The sequence below is a fragment of the Heterodontus francisci genome, chromosome 36 (genome assembly GCF_036365525.1).
Source record: "Heterodontus francisci isolate sHetFra1 chromosome 36, sHetFra1.hap1, whole genome shotgun sequence".
Lineage (NCBI taxonomy): Eukaryota > Metazoa > Chordata > Chondrichthyes > Heterodontiformes > Heterodontidae > Heterodontus > Heterodontus francisci.
The window spans coordinates 48481135-48497111 of NC_090406.1; the positions used below are offsets into that span (position 1 = coordinate 48481135).

The 15977-nt window shown below is 43.7% G+C and overlaps 1 protein-coding gene across 1 annotated transcript in view; it reads right to left on the minus strand.

The window, feature by feature from the left end:
• Nucleotides 1–4799: 4799 nt before the first annotated feature.
• The window catches only part of smim7 (small integral membrane protein 7), a 39990-nt gene continuing 28812 nt past the window's right edge, over nucleotides 4800–15977 (minus strand). Inside the window, exons 4-5 of the mRNA XM_068015865.1 lie at nucleotides 7649–7739; nucleotides 4800–5248 (exon numbers count right to left, since the gene is read on the minus strand). Of these exons, the coding sequence (XP_067871966.1) occupies nucleotides 5233–5248; nucleotides 7649–7739 (107 nt within the window). The 3' untranslated portion in view covers nucleotides 4800–5232. The remainder of the gene's footprint in view (nucleotides 5249–7648; nucleotides 7740–15977) is intronic.

Below are 15977 nucleotides of genomic sequence, written 5' to 3' on the forward strand. Positions count from 1 at the left end.
GCTCAATGGGGAAAGGCCACTGTACAAGGTCCTCCTGCCATAGTAAACTGAGGGGCTGGAACCTGTGTAAAACCCCTCAGGCTGAATGTACCAAAATATAGTTTTGCTATGTAATGCAAATGTACATTGCAAGTAAAATGGAATGGAAGAGTTATGAGACAACTCACATTCTGTATTGAAGGAAACTGATTTTCACTCGAACGATGGAGGTGGAGGGGCGACATGATAGAGGTTTACAAAGTTATGAGCGGCATGGACAGAGTGGATAGTCAGAAGCTTTTTCCCAGGGTAGAAGAGTCAGTTACTAGGGGACATAGGCTTAAGATGCGAGGGGCAAAGTTTAGAGGGGATGTGCGAGGCAAGTTTTTTTTTACACAGAGGGTGGTGAGTGCCTGGAACTTGCTGCCAGGGAGAGGTGGTAGAATCAGATATGATAGCGACGTTTGAGACATCTTGACAAATATATGAATAGGATGGGAATAGAGGGATATGGGCCCCAGAAGTGCAGAAGGTGTTAGTTTCGGCAGGTATCAAGATCGGCGCAGGCTTGGAGGGCCGAATGGCCTGTTCCTGTGCTGTACTGTTCTTTTGATTTGTTTGAGTCTCTGGAATATCACCTTTGAAAGTATTTTGTAATTTTTTATTAACAGATGTTTAAGAATAAAGTATATTTTTGGAAAAAAATCTTTAAGGGAGAGATGTTTCAGGTACATTCCAACAAGCGCAAAAGATAAGGGAACCTTAGGTGACGAAGGAGATAGAGATTATGATGAAACAAAAAAAGGTGTATGATGCATCGCAGGCGAACTCATCAAGTGAGAACCAGGCCAAATACAATACAATAAGTTGAGAAGGGAGCTGAAAAGGAAAATTAGATTTGTAAAGAGAGAGTGAGAACAGAATGACTGTCAACATAAAAGGGGACCCAAAAATCTTCTACTGGCACGTAAATAGTAAGTGGGTAGTAAGAGGTGGAATGGGGCCCATTAGGGACAAAGAAAGGAATAAATGTTTACAGGCGCAGGGCAAGGCTAATATACTTAATGACTATTTGGTATCAGTGTTCACTAAGGAAGTGGAATCTGACAAAAATCGGTAGAAGCGAAGAGAGTAGAGGCAATGGATCGGGGAAAAATGAGAGAGAGGTACTAAAAAAGCTGGCTTTGCTTAGGGTAATTAATGCACCTGGTCCCGATGGCTTGCATCGCAGGTGGCTAAAGGAAATGGGGATGGAGATGGCAGAAGGGCTTGCCACAGTCTTCTAATTTTCCCTGGATACGGGGGAGGTGGCAGAGGATTGGAGAGTGGCAAATGTGACACCATTAAGAAAGAGTGCAAGGACAGTCCGAGCAACTGCAGGCCAGTTAGTTTATCAGTGGTGTTTTAGAAACAATAATCAGGGAAAAAGAGTTGGAGAGGTTTGAGTTAATTATGGATAGCCAGCACAGATTTGTAAAAGGCAGATCATGTTTGACTAATCTAATTGAATTTTTTGATGAAGTAAGAGAAGTTTGATGAAGGTGGTTGTTGTTTACGTGGATTTTAAGGAAGTATTTGATAAAGGTGCCACGCAAAAGGCTGGTTAACAAAATTGAGGCTCATGGAACAGGTGGGTCAGTGTCCAATTGGATTAAAAAATGGCTTCAGGACAGAAAACAGTGAATCATAGTAATGATTGTTTTTCAGACTGGATGTTGGTAGACAGTGAAATTCCCCAAGAGTCAGTGCTGGGACCACTGCTTCTTGTACTGTATGTAAATGACTTAATAGAATCTCAAAATTTGCCAATGACACCAAACATGGAGATGAGGTAAACAGTGAGGATGATATGAACCACCTACAACAGGGCATAGATGAAATTTAATACTGACAAATGTGAGGTGATGCATTTTGGCAGAAGGAATCAGGAGAGGCAATATAGACTTAATGGCACAGTTCTAAAGAGTGTGCAGGAACAGAGGGACCTGGGGTGCATGTGCATCAATCTTTTCAGGTGGCAGGACATATTGAGAGAGTGGTTAGTAAAGCATATGGGATCTTGGGCTTCATAAATAGAGGCATTGAGTACAAAAGCAGGGAAGTTATGATGAGCCTTTATAAAGTTCTGGTTAGGTCCCAACTGGAGTAATGCATCCAGTTCTGGTCACCACACTTTAGGTAGAATGTGAGGGTCCTTAAGAGGGTGCAGAGGAGATTTACCAGAATGATTGCAGGGATGGAAAGTTACAAGGTTAGGTTGGAAAAACTGGGGTTGTTCACCTTAGAACAAAGGAGATTGAATAGAAATATAGAATATTATGACAGGTGTAGCTAAGTTAGACAAGGGAAACCTGTTCCCATTAACTAACGGTACAAGGGCTAGGGGACACAGATTGAAGGTTTGGGCAAGAGATGCAGGGAGCATAACTTTTTTTACGCAGCGGGTGGTAATGACCCGGAACACTCTGCCACAAGGGTGGTGGAAGGGGAGACAAATCAATGACTTCAAGAGGAAATAGACTTGCAAGGCTACGGGGATTGAGCGGGGTAGTGGGACTGACTGAATAGCTCCGTGGAGGGCTGGCATGGACTCGATGGGCCTAATAGCAGTTTTCTGTGCTGTAAATGACTATAAAAGTTAATACACATGGCAAACGTAGAAATTCAACATAGGCAAGAACTCAAAAAATGGAGCAGCTCACAATTACTTCAAATATAAATAAGTGTTAACATGTAGTATCATTGCATCCAGAGACAATGTACAAGTGTGGCAAAAAAATACATTTCACTCTCAGAAACCACTTTTGCTTTAGTTTTTATCAGGCACCAGCTATGATGACTATGGTGCACTGCGATGTTATCTGATCATGAACCATCAGGTGCACTATGCTTAATGAACCACATGCCCAATTTCCACCATCTCATTAGCAAAGAACAAAAAACAAAAGAAGAACAGTACAGCACAGGAACAGGCCATTCGGCCCTCCAAGCCTGCGCCGATCTTGATTCCTGCCTAAACTAAAACCTTCTGCACTTCCGGGGACCGTATCCCTCTATTCCCATCCTATTCATGTATTTGTCCAGATGCCTCTTAAACGTCGCAATCGTACTTGCTTCCACCAGTTCCCCGGCAGCAAGTTCCAGGCACTCACCACCCTTTGTGTAAAGAACTTGCCTCGCACATCCCCTCTAAACTTTGCCCCTCGCACCTTAAACCCTATGTCCCCTAGTAACTGACTCTTCCACCCTGGGAAAAAGCTTCTGACTATCCACTCTGTCCATGCCGCTAAATTATGAAAAATCACCAGCCTGCAGACAAATGGATAGCAGGGTTTATCCAGTGATAGCTCATTCTAGTAGCTTTAAAGAAATGTTAAAACAACTTGACAGGTTTTTTGTACTACTATTGTGCTCACTGCAAAAGTTTACAGCTTCAAGTTGCATTGAACTGGCAACACATTTATGGAAACACCTGCAAATATCATTCTAACAAAGCCAGATTTATAGCAGGTAGTTTACTACACCCACACCCAATTTATAGCATTTCATTTTCTCTCCGTTCACACCCTGTTCCCAGATAAGAGGGCAAGTAAGCAATTTAGCGATTCCTGTGCTGAAGCCACAATGGTGTCCACACTCAGAGGGGCTGCTCCTCGAACTTATTTTGCCACTCCCCTCACAGTAGAGCATGGTGTATACATTACTTCATGTTCAGAGACCATTGCACTGCGGGTGTAACCATTGCCCTTTTGACAGATGGTAATGTTACTCCTGTTACTCTGCAAACATTCACTGCCTATTATTGCCTTGGGAATTACGAATGCCCAAGTTATGTGCAGTACTTTGAGCAAAGGCCTGTGGACACCAATGGTGCACAGATCACTGGTCAACCAGAATGTATAATTGTATCATGAACTATTTAAAAATTAAAAACTTTTGTGACTGACCCAACCAGGCAATCAATAGACAGTAACCCTGAATGTGGTGGCTGAACATGTGGGGTTGGGGATGGGTAAATAATACTTAGGCATAGAACGTGAACCTTTTCATTATCCTCATTAACTTAGTGAAGGGAACAGTATTGAATGAGTGATGAACTCTTGGTCACACAAACTGTCGCCCACTGAAATGTTGATTTCACTGATTCTTGCTGGCCAAGTGCTGGTTAAAACACTGCAGGTGAAGAGGACAGGTACTGACTGCAAGTTTCAGGTTGCAATGAGAATAACTCCTTGGGGTACTGTTCCACATCAGCTACATAACTCTCTATGGAAAATGTACAAAGTGCAGTCAGCCATGATTACTAAGTGTATGTGGCAGCAGATTAATGGTTATAGACAGGCCATTAGTAGAAATTTGAACAAATTTTTACTGAGAATTCAACAGGATCAATTTTTTGTGATGCAGTTTCATCAATTACTTTTACTGCATTTTCTCTCCCACACTCATTGCACAATGTCACAATGAGATAAAAAAAAAACAAAACCTACATAAAAAGTCATTGAAAAAGGGTGCATGATGTGCAAGTTACAAATCGGCAGAGATTTCAGCACAGACTTCACCATCTCGAGTCTATAAAACACCATGGGTTAATTAGCTGTTATTTCTGTACCAGTAAGGACCAATGTGATTATGGTGGGCACTGCGCTTTTCAAACTTGCAGACAGCTCATATGTGATCACGAGGAGTACACTTAAGTTACCAGTATGAACTGTCAGTACCACCCAACCGCACAAAAATGAGCATTTTTTTCAATACCAACACAATTATCCTGTAAGAATTCTTTAAAAAGTGAAAAAAATTAAAATAGCAACAACCTGTTTAGGTATTCAACATAATTTTAATAGTCAATAAGTATTTTTCTTCTGGCAGAATTCCACAGCATGTCACAGCCTGAAGTTTTAGATCTGGAATGAACTAAAATAGAATTGTGAATAAGTACCAGTGACCCAGCTCTTCCAACTGTGCAATGCGAAGGTGTGTGGGAAACTTTCTGTACATATGATTTGTTCAGGGAGTGAGGAGAAAATTCTGGGATAGTTACACTGGACAGCTGCCATCACCTCTGTCGCTTCTATTGCAGAGCAACCAGACTTTGGGCATGTACAATTGTTGTAGGTATGGAAAAAACACATGCCTGACCCTCAAAGCTGAACAAATGTAGCAGTTATAATGGGGAAGGGAAAGAGCCTGCTAAGAATCCAAATCCAGGGGGTTTCCTGAATTGCACCATTTCCACAGCATCAGTAAGTTTCAAGATCCAAACAGCCTGGAAACCAACAATAAAAAAATGATCAGCCACTTTTTTTTGGACAAAATTGACCACTTTGAAACACCATAGCTTAATGAGAACAGTCTTACACAACTCTGCCCTGGTGACATATGTACCTTTCTCTGCAAAGCACTGAAAAATGAACTTGCATTTATACAGCACGGTTCAGAACCTCAGGATATCTTAAAGCACTTCACAGCCTGATTGCTAATTTTACAGGTTGTGGGCGAGATGTGGCCCCAGGTACTTTACAGGTTGTGGGCGAGATGTGGCCCCAGGTATTTTACACGTTGTGGGTGAGATGTGGCCCCAGGTATTTTACAGGTTGTGGGCGAGATGTGGCCCCAGGTATTTTACACGTTGTGGGTGAGATGTGGCCCCAGGTATTTTACAGGTTGTGGGCGAGATGTGGCCCCAGGTATTTTACAGGTTGTGGGCGAGATGTGGCCCCAGGTATTTTACACATTGTGGGTGAGATGTGGCCCCAGGTATTTTACAGGTTGTGGGTGAGATGTGGCCCCAGGTATTCTACAGGTTGTGGGCGAGATGTGGCCCCAGGTATTTTACAGGTTGTGGGCGAGATGTGGCCCCAGGTATTTTACAGGTTGTGGGCGAGATGTGGCCCCAGGTATTTTACAGGTTGTGGGCGAGATGTGGCCCCAGGTATTTTACAGGTTGTGGGCGAGATGTGGCCCCAGGTATTTTACACGTTGTGGGCGAGATGTGGCTCCAGGTATTCTACAGGTTGTGGGCGAGATGTGGCCCCAGGTATTTTACAGGTTGTGGGCGAGATGTGGCCCCAGGTATTTTACACGTTGTGGGCGAGATGTGGCCCCAGGTATTTTACACGTTGTGGGTGAGATGTGGCCCCAGGTATTCGACAGGTTGTGGGCGAGATGTGGCCCCAGGTATTTTACAGGTTGTGGGCGAGATGTGGCCCCAGGTATTTTACAGGTTGTGGGCGAGATGTGGCCCCAGGTATTTTACAGGTTGTGGGCGAGATGTGGCCCCAGGTATTCGACAGGTTGTGGGCGAGATGTGGCCCCAGGTATTCGACAGGTTGTGGGCGAGATGTGGCCCCAGGTATTCTACAGGTTGTGGGCGAGATGTGGCCCCAGGTATTCTACAGGTTGTGGGCGAGATGTGGCCCCAGGTATTCTACAGGTTGTGGGCGAGATGTGGCCCCAGGTATTCTACAGGTTGTGGGCGAGATGTGGCCCCAGGTATTCTACAGGTTGTGGGCGAGATGTGGCCCCAGGTATTCTACAGGTTGTGGGCGAGATGTGGCCCCAGGTATTCTACAGGTTGTGGGCGAGATGTGGCCCCAGGTATTCTACAGGTTGTGGGCGAGATGTGGCCCCAGGTATTCTACAGGTTGTGGGCGAGATGTGGCCCCAGGTATTCTACAGGTTGTGGGCGAGATGTGGCCCCAGGTATTTTACAGGTTGTGGGCGAGATGTAGCCCATCAATACCTCCCCACCCCCCTTTCCACAGTGCGCTTGATCACTGACTGAGCTTCTGCTAACAGCATTCTAAATCAGATGCTGAGCAAGTCTCTCTCTCACTTCCTGCAAGGTGGCGGCTGGCCTCTGTTCTATGTTTCATCATAGCTGGTATGGAGCTGGAAACGTGAGAGATCGTGGGTGCTGACTCGAGCTGTGGGGTTATCTCAACCTACAACTTAAATTTATATAGCACCTTTAATGCATTAAAACAACTGAAGAGCTTCACAGTCCATCATCGAACAAACTTGACACTGGGCCACATAAGGGAATATTAGGACAGGTATCCAAAAGCTTTGTCAAAGAGATAAATTTTAAAGTGCCAATAGGAAGAGGAAGGTGGAGAGGTTTAAGCAGGGAATTCCAGAGCTTGGGGTTCTTGGCAGCTGAAGGCTCGACCGCAAATGGAGGAAGAGATTGTCTGAGGCTCTCCTCCAGCTGCAGGTTTGTGGGACCCAGTTTCAAGCGGACCAAGATCAGTAATTTATCACAATAGAATCCAAGCAGTCTAGCATATGCCATCCTGTTGGCTTCAAGCTATCTTAACACTCAGCTTTAATGTTAAAGCCAAACAAGATTTTTTTCTTACAAAGTCCTGGCAGCTGTCTGAACACCGCTGACTGATATTTTAGTTAACAGGCTGCATTTGCGCATGTGCCATTGCAGCGCCACCTAGTGGTTGCATTGTCAGCAAATGCTGCCTTTTTTTTTTAAAGGGGCCACTGATAGTAGGTTGCTTTATTAGTTTACTACTGATCCTCTAGAGGCTGAAGCAGTGTCCTATGAAGCAATTTTTAAAAATCCACCATAAAAAATAAATGATTGCTGTAAAACACAGCCTTTTTTTTTTACACAAACTTTCACTGGAAAGGAAATGGCAGTTTCTGGACTTACACAATCATGCAGAACATCATGAAGACATTCCACAGAGCAATGAAGATCCGGAAGTAGCGCAGACTCAGCAGGAAATCTTTGATGTTATCACCTGAGAAAGAAGAAAAAAGACTTGCATTTATATTTGCACCTTTAACAACCTCAGGTCATCCCAAAGCTCTTTACACCCATGAAATACTTGTGAATTGTAATCACTGTCATAATGTAGGAAACGTGACAGCCAATTTGCACATAGCAGCCTCCTATTAACAGCAATATAATAATGACCAGATAAACCTGTTTTTCTATGTTGATTGAGAGATAAATATTGGCCAGGACACTGGATTCCATTTCTCTTCTTTGAAATAGTGCCATGCAATCTTTTACATACACCTTAGACAGTTGATGGGCTTACGTGAAAGACGAATCTAAAATAAATCAATAACTGTGAGGCTTTTTATTGCGATTGTGCAGTCTGACCCTCCCCTACTTACCTGGGAGAGCAGAGAGGCAGCAGACTGGTGATGAAGCACACCGGAGAGAGGGAGCTATAAATCAAGTCCAGGGCTCAGGCCTACATTTACCTGGGAAAGCGGAGAGGCAGGCTGTGGTTGGGACTTGTGGTCAGTGCGCAATAGGTTTGAAGAAAGAGTGGGGAAAAAAAAAATCTAACCGTGACATCACAGGAAAACTGTAAGCTGATTGGTTGGTGAGTAACTGCCATTAAAGAGTGCCTGCAAATAGCTGGAAAATCAAAAAAGTAGCTCTTTTTTTAACCTTCAAATAGCTACCTTATAAGTGGTAAGGTTAGAATTACCAAGGATTTAATTAGTGTAATTTATTACTGATTACGAGTTAGAAAGTGCTTCTTGGATAGAGCGTGAAGCTGAGAGTTTGGTATGTGAGGGAGCTCAATGAAGAGGGGAAGGAGGTACTCTTTTGTCTTTTTCTGCCTTTTCAACCTCCAGCATTTGGTTCTTACTTCGATACAGGGGAAGCTGATTGGTGAGTAATTGGTATGTCATTCTACATATTACACTACCAATAATTAGTTTGTAAAGATAAGGTATGGCAGGGCAGCTCGGCTGAGTGGAATGTGCCTCCTATGGTATGTGGAAAGTCGTGGGCACAGCATGTGTCCTTGACAAACATATCTGCAGGAAGCGTCATCAGCTGCAGAAGTTTGAGCTCCGGGTTTTGGAACTCAAGCGGTGGCTGGAGACACAGTGGTGCATCCACGAGACAAAGAACTATGTGGATAGCATGTTTAGGGAGGTGGTCACACTGCAGGTTAAGAGTGTGCAGGCACAGAGGGGGAATGGGTGACTGCCAGGCAGTCTAAGAGAACCAGGCAGGTAGTGCAGAAGTCCCCTGAGTCTATCTCACTTGCTAACCGGTTTTCCATTTTGGATATTGGTGAGGGTGATGGTTCCTCAGAGGAGTGCAGCAAAAGCCAAGCCTGTGGCACCGCGAGTGGCTCAGTTGCACCGGAGGGGAGAAAGAAGATGCAAGGGCAATATTGATAGAGGATTCATTAGTTAGAGGAACAGACAGGCGTTTCTGCAGCCGCAGACATGACACCAGGATGGTATGTTGCCTCCCTGGTGCCAGGGTCAAGTATGTCAAGGAGCAGCTGCAGGACCTTTTTCTGGGGAGGGTGAACATCCAGAGGTCATGGTCCACATTGGTACCAACGACATAGGTAAGAGGAGGGATGAGGTCCTGAAAGCAGAGTTTCGGGAGTTAGGAAAGAAATTAAAAACCAGGACCTCAAAGGCAGTAATCTCAGGATTACTCCCAGTGCCACGTGCTAGTGAGCAAGGAATAGGGGGATAAAGTGATTGAACACATGGCTGGAGAATTGGTGTGGGAGGGAGGGCATCAGATTTCGGAGCCATTGGGACCTGTACAAGATGGACGGGTTGCACCTTAGCAGGACCGGGACTAATATCCTTGTGGGGAGATTTGCTAGTGCTGCTGGAGAGGGTTTAAACGAAATTGTCAGTGGGTTGGGAACTTAAGAGGGAGCCCAGATTGGAGGGAAGCAAAACTGGTAAAGTAGAAAAGTAGTAAGCAAAATTAGAAGGCAGACAAGAGGGAGGCAAACATCAAATAGGATCTGAATGAGAAATAATGTTAAAACGACAAAGTTAAGGGCACTCTATCTGAATGCACGCAACATTCGCAACAAGGTAGGTGATTTGAAGGCACTAATAGAGGTAAATGGGTATGATTTAATTGCCATTACGGAGACGTGGTTACAGGGTGATCAAGACTGGGAACTGAATATTCAGGTATATTCATCATTTAGGAGGAGGGGAAAGGGAGGTGGGGTAGCGCTGTTAATAAGTAACGATATCAGTACATTCGTGAGAGAGGATCTTAGATTGAAGGAGCAAGATGTAGAATCAGTTTGGGTGGAGCTAAGAAACAGCAAGGGGAAGCAAACATTGGTGGGAGTTGTTTATTGGCCAAAGTGTAGTGGTAATGTTGGGCACAGTATAAACCAGGAAATCAGAGCTGCTGACTTCAATTTGCATATGGATTGAGTAAACCTAATTAGCACTAATGCTGTGGAGGATGAATTCCTGGAGTGTGTACGAGATGGGTTTCTGGAGCAGTGTGTTGAGAAACCAACTGAGGATTGGGCTATTTAGATTTAGTATTATGCAATGATATCAGTACATTAGTGAGAGAGGATCTTAGATCGAAGGTGACCTGATCGAAGTGTACAAGATTATGAGGGGCATGGACAGGGTGGATAGGGAGCAGCTGTTCCCCTTAGTTGAAGGGTCAGTTACGAGGGGTCACAAGTTTAAGGTGAGGGGCGGGAGGTTTAAGGGAGATTTGAGGAAGAACTTTTTTACCCAGAGGGTGGTGACGGTCTGGAATGCCCTGCCTGGGAGGGTGGTAGAGGTGGGTTGCCTCACATCCTTTAAAAGGTACCTGGATGAGCACTTGGCACGTCATAACATTCAAGGCTATGGGCCAAGCGCTGGCAAATGGGATTAGGTAGACAGGTCAGGTGTCTTTAATGCATCGGTGCAGACTCGATGGGCCGAAAGGCCTCTTCTGCACTGTATTATTCTGTGATTCTGTAATGAGAAAGGGCTAATTAATAACCTTGCTGTAAAGGAGCATTAAGAAATAGTGACCACAATATGATAGAATTTTTACAGTAAGTTTGAAAGAACTGCAGTTCATTCTGAAACTAGGGTCTTAAATCTGAGCAAAGGAAACTATGGAGGTGTGAGGGGCAAGTTGGCTATGGCGGATTGGGACAATACACTAAAAGATTTGACAGTGGACAGGCAATGGCTAGTGTTTGAAGTATTACACGATTTACAACAAATATATATTTCTCGAAGACACAAAAACCCAACAGGAACGGTGAATCAACCGTGGCTGACAAAAAAAAGTTAAAGATTGCATTAGATCAAGGTTGCCAGAAAAAGTGGCAAGCCTGAGGATTGGAGGCAATTTAGAATCCAACAAAGGATGACCAAGAAACTGATAAAGGGAAAAGGGATTATGAATGCAAGCTAGCGAGAAACAAAAGCTGACTGTAAAAGCTTCTTTAGGTATGTGAAAAGGAAAAGATTAGCAAGGACAAATGTGGGTTCATTACAGCAGAGACAGGAGTGTTTGTGGTGGAGAATGAGGAAATTACTTTGTGTCTGTCTTCATGTTGGAAGACAAAATCTCCCAGAAATACTGGGGAACCAAAAGGTCTTGTAAAAATGAGGAACTGAAAGAAATTAATGTCAATACAGAGGTAGTACTCGAAAAATTAATTGGAGTGAAAGTTGATAAATCCCCTGGACCAGATGAGCTACATCCCAGAACACTGAAGGAGGTGGCTATAGAGAGAGTGGATGCATTGCTGGTTATTTTTCAAAATTCTGTAGATTCTGGAAAGTAGCAAATGTAACCCCACTATTTAAGAAAGGAGTGAGAGAGAAAATAGAGAACTACAGACCTGTTAGTTTGACGTCAGTAGTAGGGAAAATGTTAGAATCTATGATAAAGGATGAGATAACTGGACACTTGGAAAATAATGATATGATTGGGCACAGTAAACATGGATTTGTGAAAGGGAAATCACGTTTGACAAACCTGTTGGGAGTTTTTTTTGAGGATGTTACTTGTAGCATAGATAAAGGAGATCCAGTGGATGTGGTGTATTTGGATTTTCAGAAGGCTTTTGACAAGGTGGTTAGGAGGAGGTTAGTAAACAAAATTAGAGCACATGGGATTGGGGTAATATACTGGTATGGATTGAGAATTGGTTAACAGACAGAAAGCAGAGTAGGAATAAATGAGTCATTCTCAGGATAGCAGGCTGTTGCCAGTGGGATACCGCAAGGATCAGTGCTTGGATCAGAGCTGTTCACAATCCATATAAATAATTTGGATATGGGGAACCAATTGTAATATTTCCAAATTTTCTGATGACAAAACGAGAAGGGAATGTTAGTTGTGAGGAGGATGCAAGGAGGCTTCAAGGGGATTTGGACAGGCTAAGTGAATGGACAAGAACATGGCAGATGGAATATAATGTGTATAAGTCTGAAGTTATTCATTTTGGTCGAAAGGCAGAGTATTTCCGAAATGGCGAGTGGTTGAGATGTGATGTCCAAAGGGACCTGGGTGTCCTTGTTCATGAGTCACTAAAAGCTAGCATGCAGGTACAGCAAGCAATTAGGAAGGCAAATGGTATGCTGGCCTTTATTCATAGCAAGGGCATTTGAGTACAGGAGGAAAGATGTCTTGCTGCAATTGTATAAAAAGCCTTGGTTAGACTGCAGCTGGAATATTGTGTACAGTTTTGGTCTCCTTATCTACAGAGAGTGCAGCAGGGGTTCGCCAGACTCATTCCTGGGATGGCGGGATTGTCTTATGAGGAGAGATTGCAGAAACTGGGCCTGTATTCTCTGGAGTTTCAAAGAATGAGAGGTGATCTCATTGAAACTTACAAAATTCTTACAGGGGCCTGACAGAGTCGATGTGGATAGGATGTTTCCTCTGGTTGGTGAGTCTAGAACCAGGGGACATAGTCTCAGAATAAGGGGCAGGCCATTTAAGACTGATCTGAGGAGGAATTTCATTACTCAGAGGGTGGTGAATCTGTGGAATTCTCTATCCCAGAGGGCTGTGAAAGCTCATTCATTGAGCATATTCAAGACAGAAATCGATACATATCTGGATACTAATGATATCAAGGGATATGGGGAAAAGTGGGAAAAAATGGCAGAGGTAGATGATCAGCCATGATCTGTTTGAATGGCGGAGCAGGCTCGACAGGCCAAATGGCCTTCTGCTCCTATATCCTATCATCGAGGCCCCCTAAGCAGAGTGAGCAAACAGAGCCCAACCAGCCAATCCTCAATATGCAGCTGTAGGGCAGGGCAGGAGGCGAGTGTTTGTCTCACTCTCTTGAGATTGCAGTCTGGGACAACCAGAGATAGATAGTTGAATGGTTATAGGACAGATAAAAGGAGGCCATTCAGCCTGTCATGTCTGTGCCAGCTCTCTGCAAGAGCAACTCAGCTAGTCCCATTCCTCTGCCCTTTCCCCATGCAGCCTGTAGCTCAGTGGTAGTGCTCTCGTCTGAATCAGAAGTCCCAGTTCAGGGACTTCAGTGCATAATCTATGTTGGAGCTAGCTTTTGGATGAAGCATTAAACAAAAGCCCCATCTGCCCATTTCGAATTGGAGCAGGGGATATATGATCATGTCGCATTTTGTGGGATCTCTCTGTGCACAAATTGACAGGTGTGTTTCCTACATTACAACAATGGCTCAATGACTACACTTCAAAAAAAAAAGTACGAATTGGGTACAAAGCTCTTGGAGATCTCCAAAGGCCATAAAAGATGCTGCATAAACACAGATTTTTTAAAGTGTGAAATGTACCAAAAGTAGTAGTTTTCCAAGAATGAATGTTGCAGCCTGTCCGCTGTGGTAGTGCTGTCGTCTTAGTCAGAAGGCCCAGGGTTCAAGTCCCAGATAAAGACATGAAACATCTATTTCTATGTCTGCATCACTCTAGATCTCCCACACCTCCTCAGTGATGAGGATTGCCAGCAGCAGTTGGGATGGGCACCTGGACTAGTCCTACAGGCCAAGTAGGAGACATCAGGCATCAAAACTCAGTATCTGCCAGGTCAGTGCTGTCCCTCCTGTCCAGCAGCCACACAGGAAAATGTTGGAAGCACACACCGGAAATTGTAACTCTAAAGTGAACTAGAAGAAAACAAACCTCCCTATCAGTCAATATGTGGGGAAGTTAAACCAAGAAGCGCATATAGTCTAGAACATATCAACAGAAAGTGGATAGAAGGAATCCAACAATGTGAAATGAATGAATGTTTATGATACATAGCAAGACAAAGGTAGGAGAGGTATGGGAGGGGTGAGGGGAACGCGCAGGTGGGTTTCAGAGCGAAACAGATTAATGGTAGAGGGATTTAGTCGAGTAATACTCATCACATAGTTGATGGCCCATGCAAGGTGTTGCCTCAATAAAGAGCAGGAACATACAAGCTATACTCGATTCTGCTAACACAAGATAAGGAAGCTGCATCATTGATCACATGGCTAAAGACAAAACCAAATCCAAAATGGGACATTAAACAGCTTACAAGTGTTCCCCTTGTTGATCAGAGGCCACTAGGGAATCAACTGCTGCCAAGTGAATTATTCCCCCCTCTCATTCCCATCCTGTTCAATGAGCAACCAAGACAGCAGCAGCTGGAACACAGACTCTCCAGCAGGTCTCAGGAGGTCCAACAGGAAAAGAAAAGCAGAAACAGACAGTCAGATACACAGAAATACAAAATAGGGAAGAAAGAAATGGGGATGGTTACAAGAGAGTAAATTTTAAACATCACAGTAAAAGAGACAGAATGAACAAAAGAGGAATATAACAAATTCAGATAAAATATATGGATTCAAAATAAGTGACATTTTAAAAAATGCAACCAAAAAAAGTGAGGTTGGAACAAAATTCACTTCAATCAATTGCACCAGCCATGAAAAATCTGATCCCCTGGGCCTCTGCTTTTATCCTGGACTAGGCAGCACATTTCTTCCCAAGCGAGAAGTGTTAAGAATGACGTGTGGCAAATGCAGCATGTTTGGGAGAAATAAGTGACTTTGGTCCCGTGGTTCCCAAAGTTCTCCACCACTGGGAGTTTCTCTCACCTCATGCCTTGCTCTGGTGTAAACAAATTGATACAGATTGATTGCCATGATTAGTCAACAACTTCACTGTTACTGTATCATACGACTACCAGAATTGCAGAAGAACTAGATGGTCTTCATCTAGCAATTCCTATGTTCCCACATGCCACAGGGATGGGAATTCTTTATGGTGTCAGACCAGTCAGGGGAGAGCAGAGAAAACTGCACTGAATAAACAGCAGCTCCCTACCATTGCTACAACCAGTTCTGACTGTAAATGACACAAAATCTTAATTAATGAAGTAGGTAATGAGTAGTGGAGACACAGGCAGATTTATGTAGATAGAAAGGGAGCCAGAATAGGATATACATGCTGCCAGTTACAAATCAAGCTGGCAGTTGAGTGCATGGACTGTTCTGTCCATGCAGATGCAGACTCAACAGCATAAAAACTAGAATTTTACTGCTCGTTTTATCCTGACTCAGCCTTTAAAGGAGAAGATTAAGCAAAATTAGGTTTGCACCATTGTTCAGTGACATAAACCAATCAGCCAATATTGTGGTATATGTCAGTTTATACAGCACAGAAACAGGCCAATTGGTCCAACAGGTCCATCCCAGGGTTTATGCTCAACATGAGCCTCCTCCTGCCTTTATTGATGGAAACTTATCAACATATTCCATTCTCCCTCTTGCATTCACCTAGCTTCCTTGTCTCAACTCCCCTTGTGATAGCGAATTCCACATTCTCACCACTCTCTGCATAAGAAATTTCACCTGAGTCCCATATTGGATTCATCAGTGACTATCTTATACTTAGGCCCCTAAGTATAATGGAATCATCTTATAATTTTAAGAGGAGAGGGAGCAGGTAGGTGGGTGGGTGGGTGAGGAATGAGAGAATGTGCATGCACAAGGGGAGAGAGAAAAAACAGCAGAGATGGATGAGAGGGAAGGGAACGAGCAAGAGGGGGAAAGAACAACCTCTCATTTTTATAGTGAATTTCACAAACTCAGGACGTCCCAAAGCTCTTCACTGCCAATTAAATACTTTTGTAAGTTTAGTCACTGTTGCAATATAGAGAAGTGATGTTGCCGATTTGTGCACAGCAAGTTCCCACAAATACAAAATGACTAGATAATCTATTTTAAGTGTTGGTTGAGAG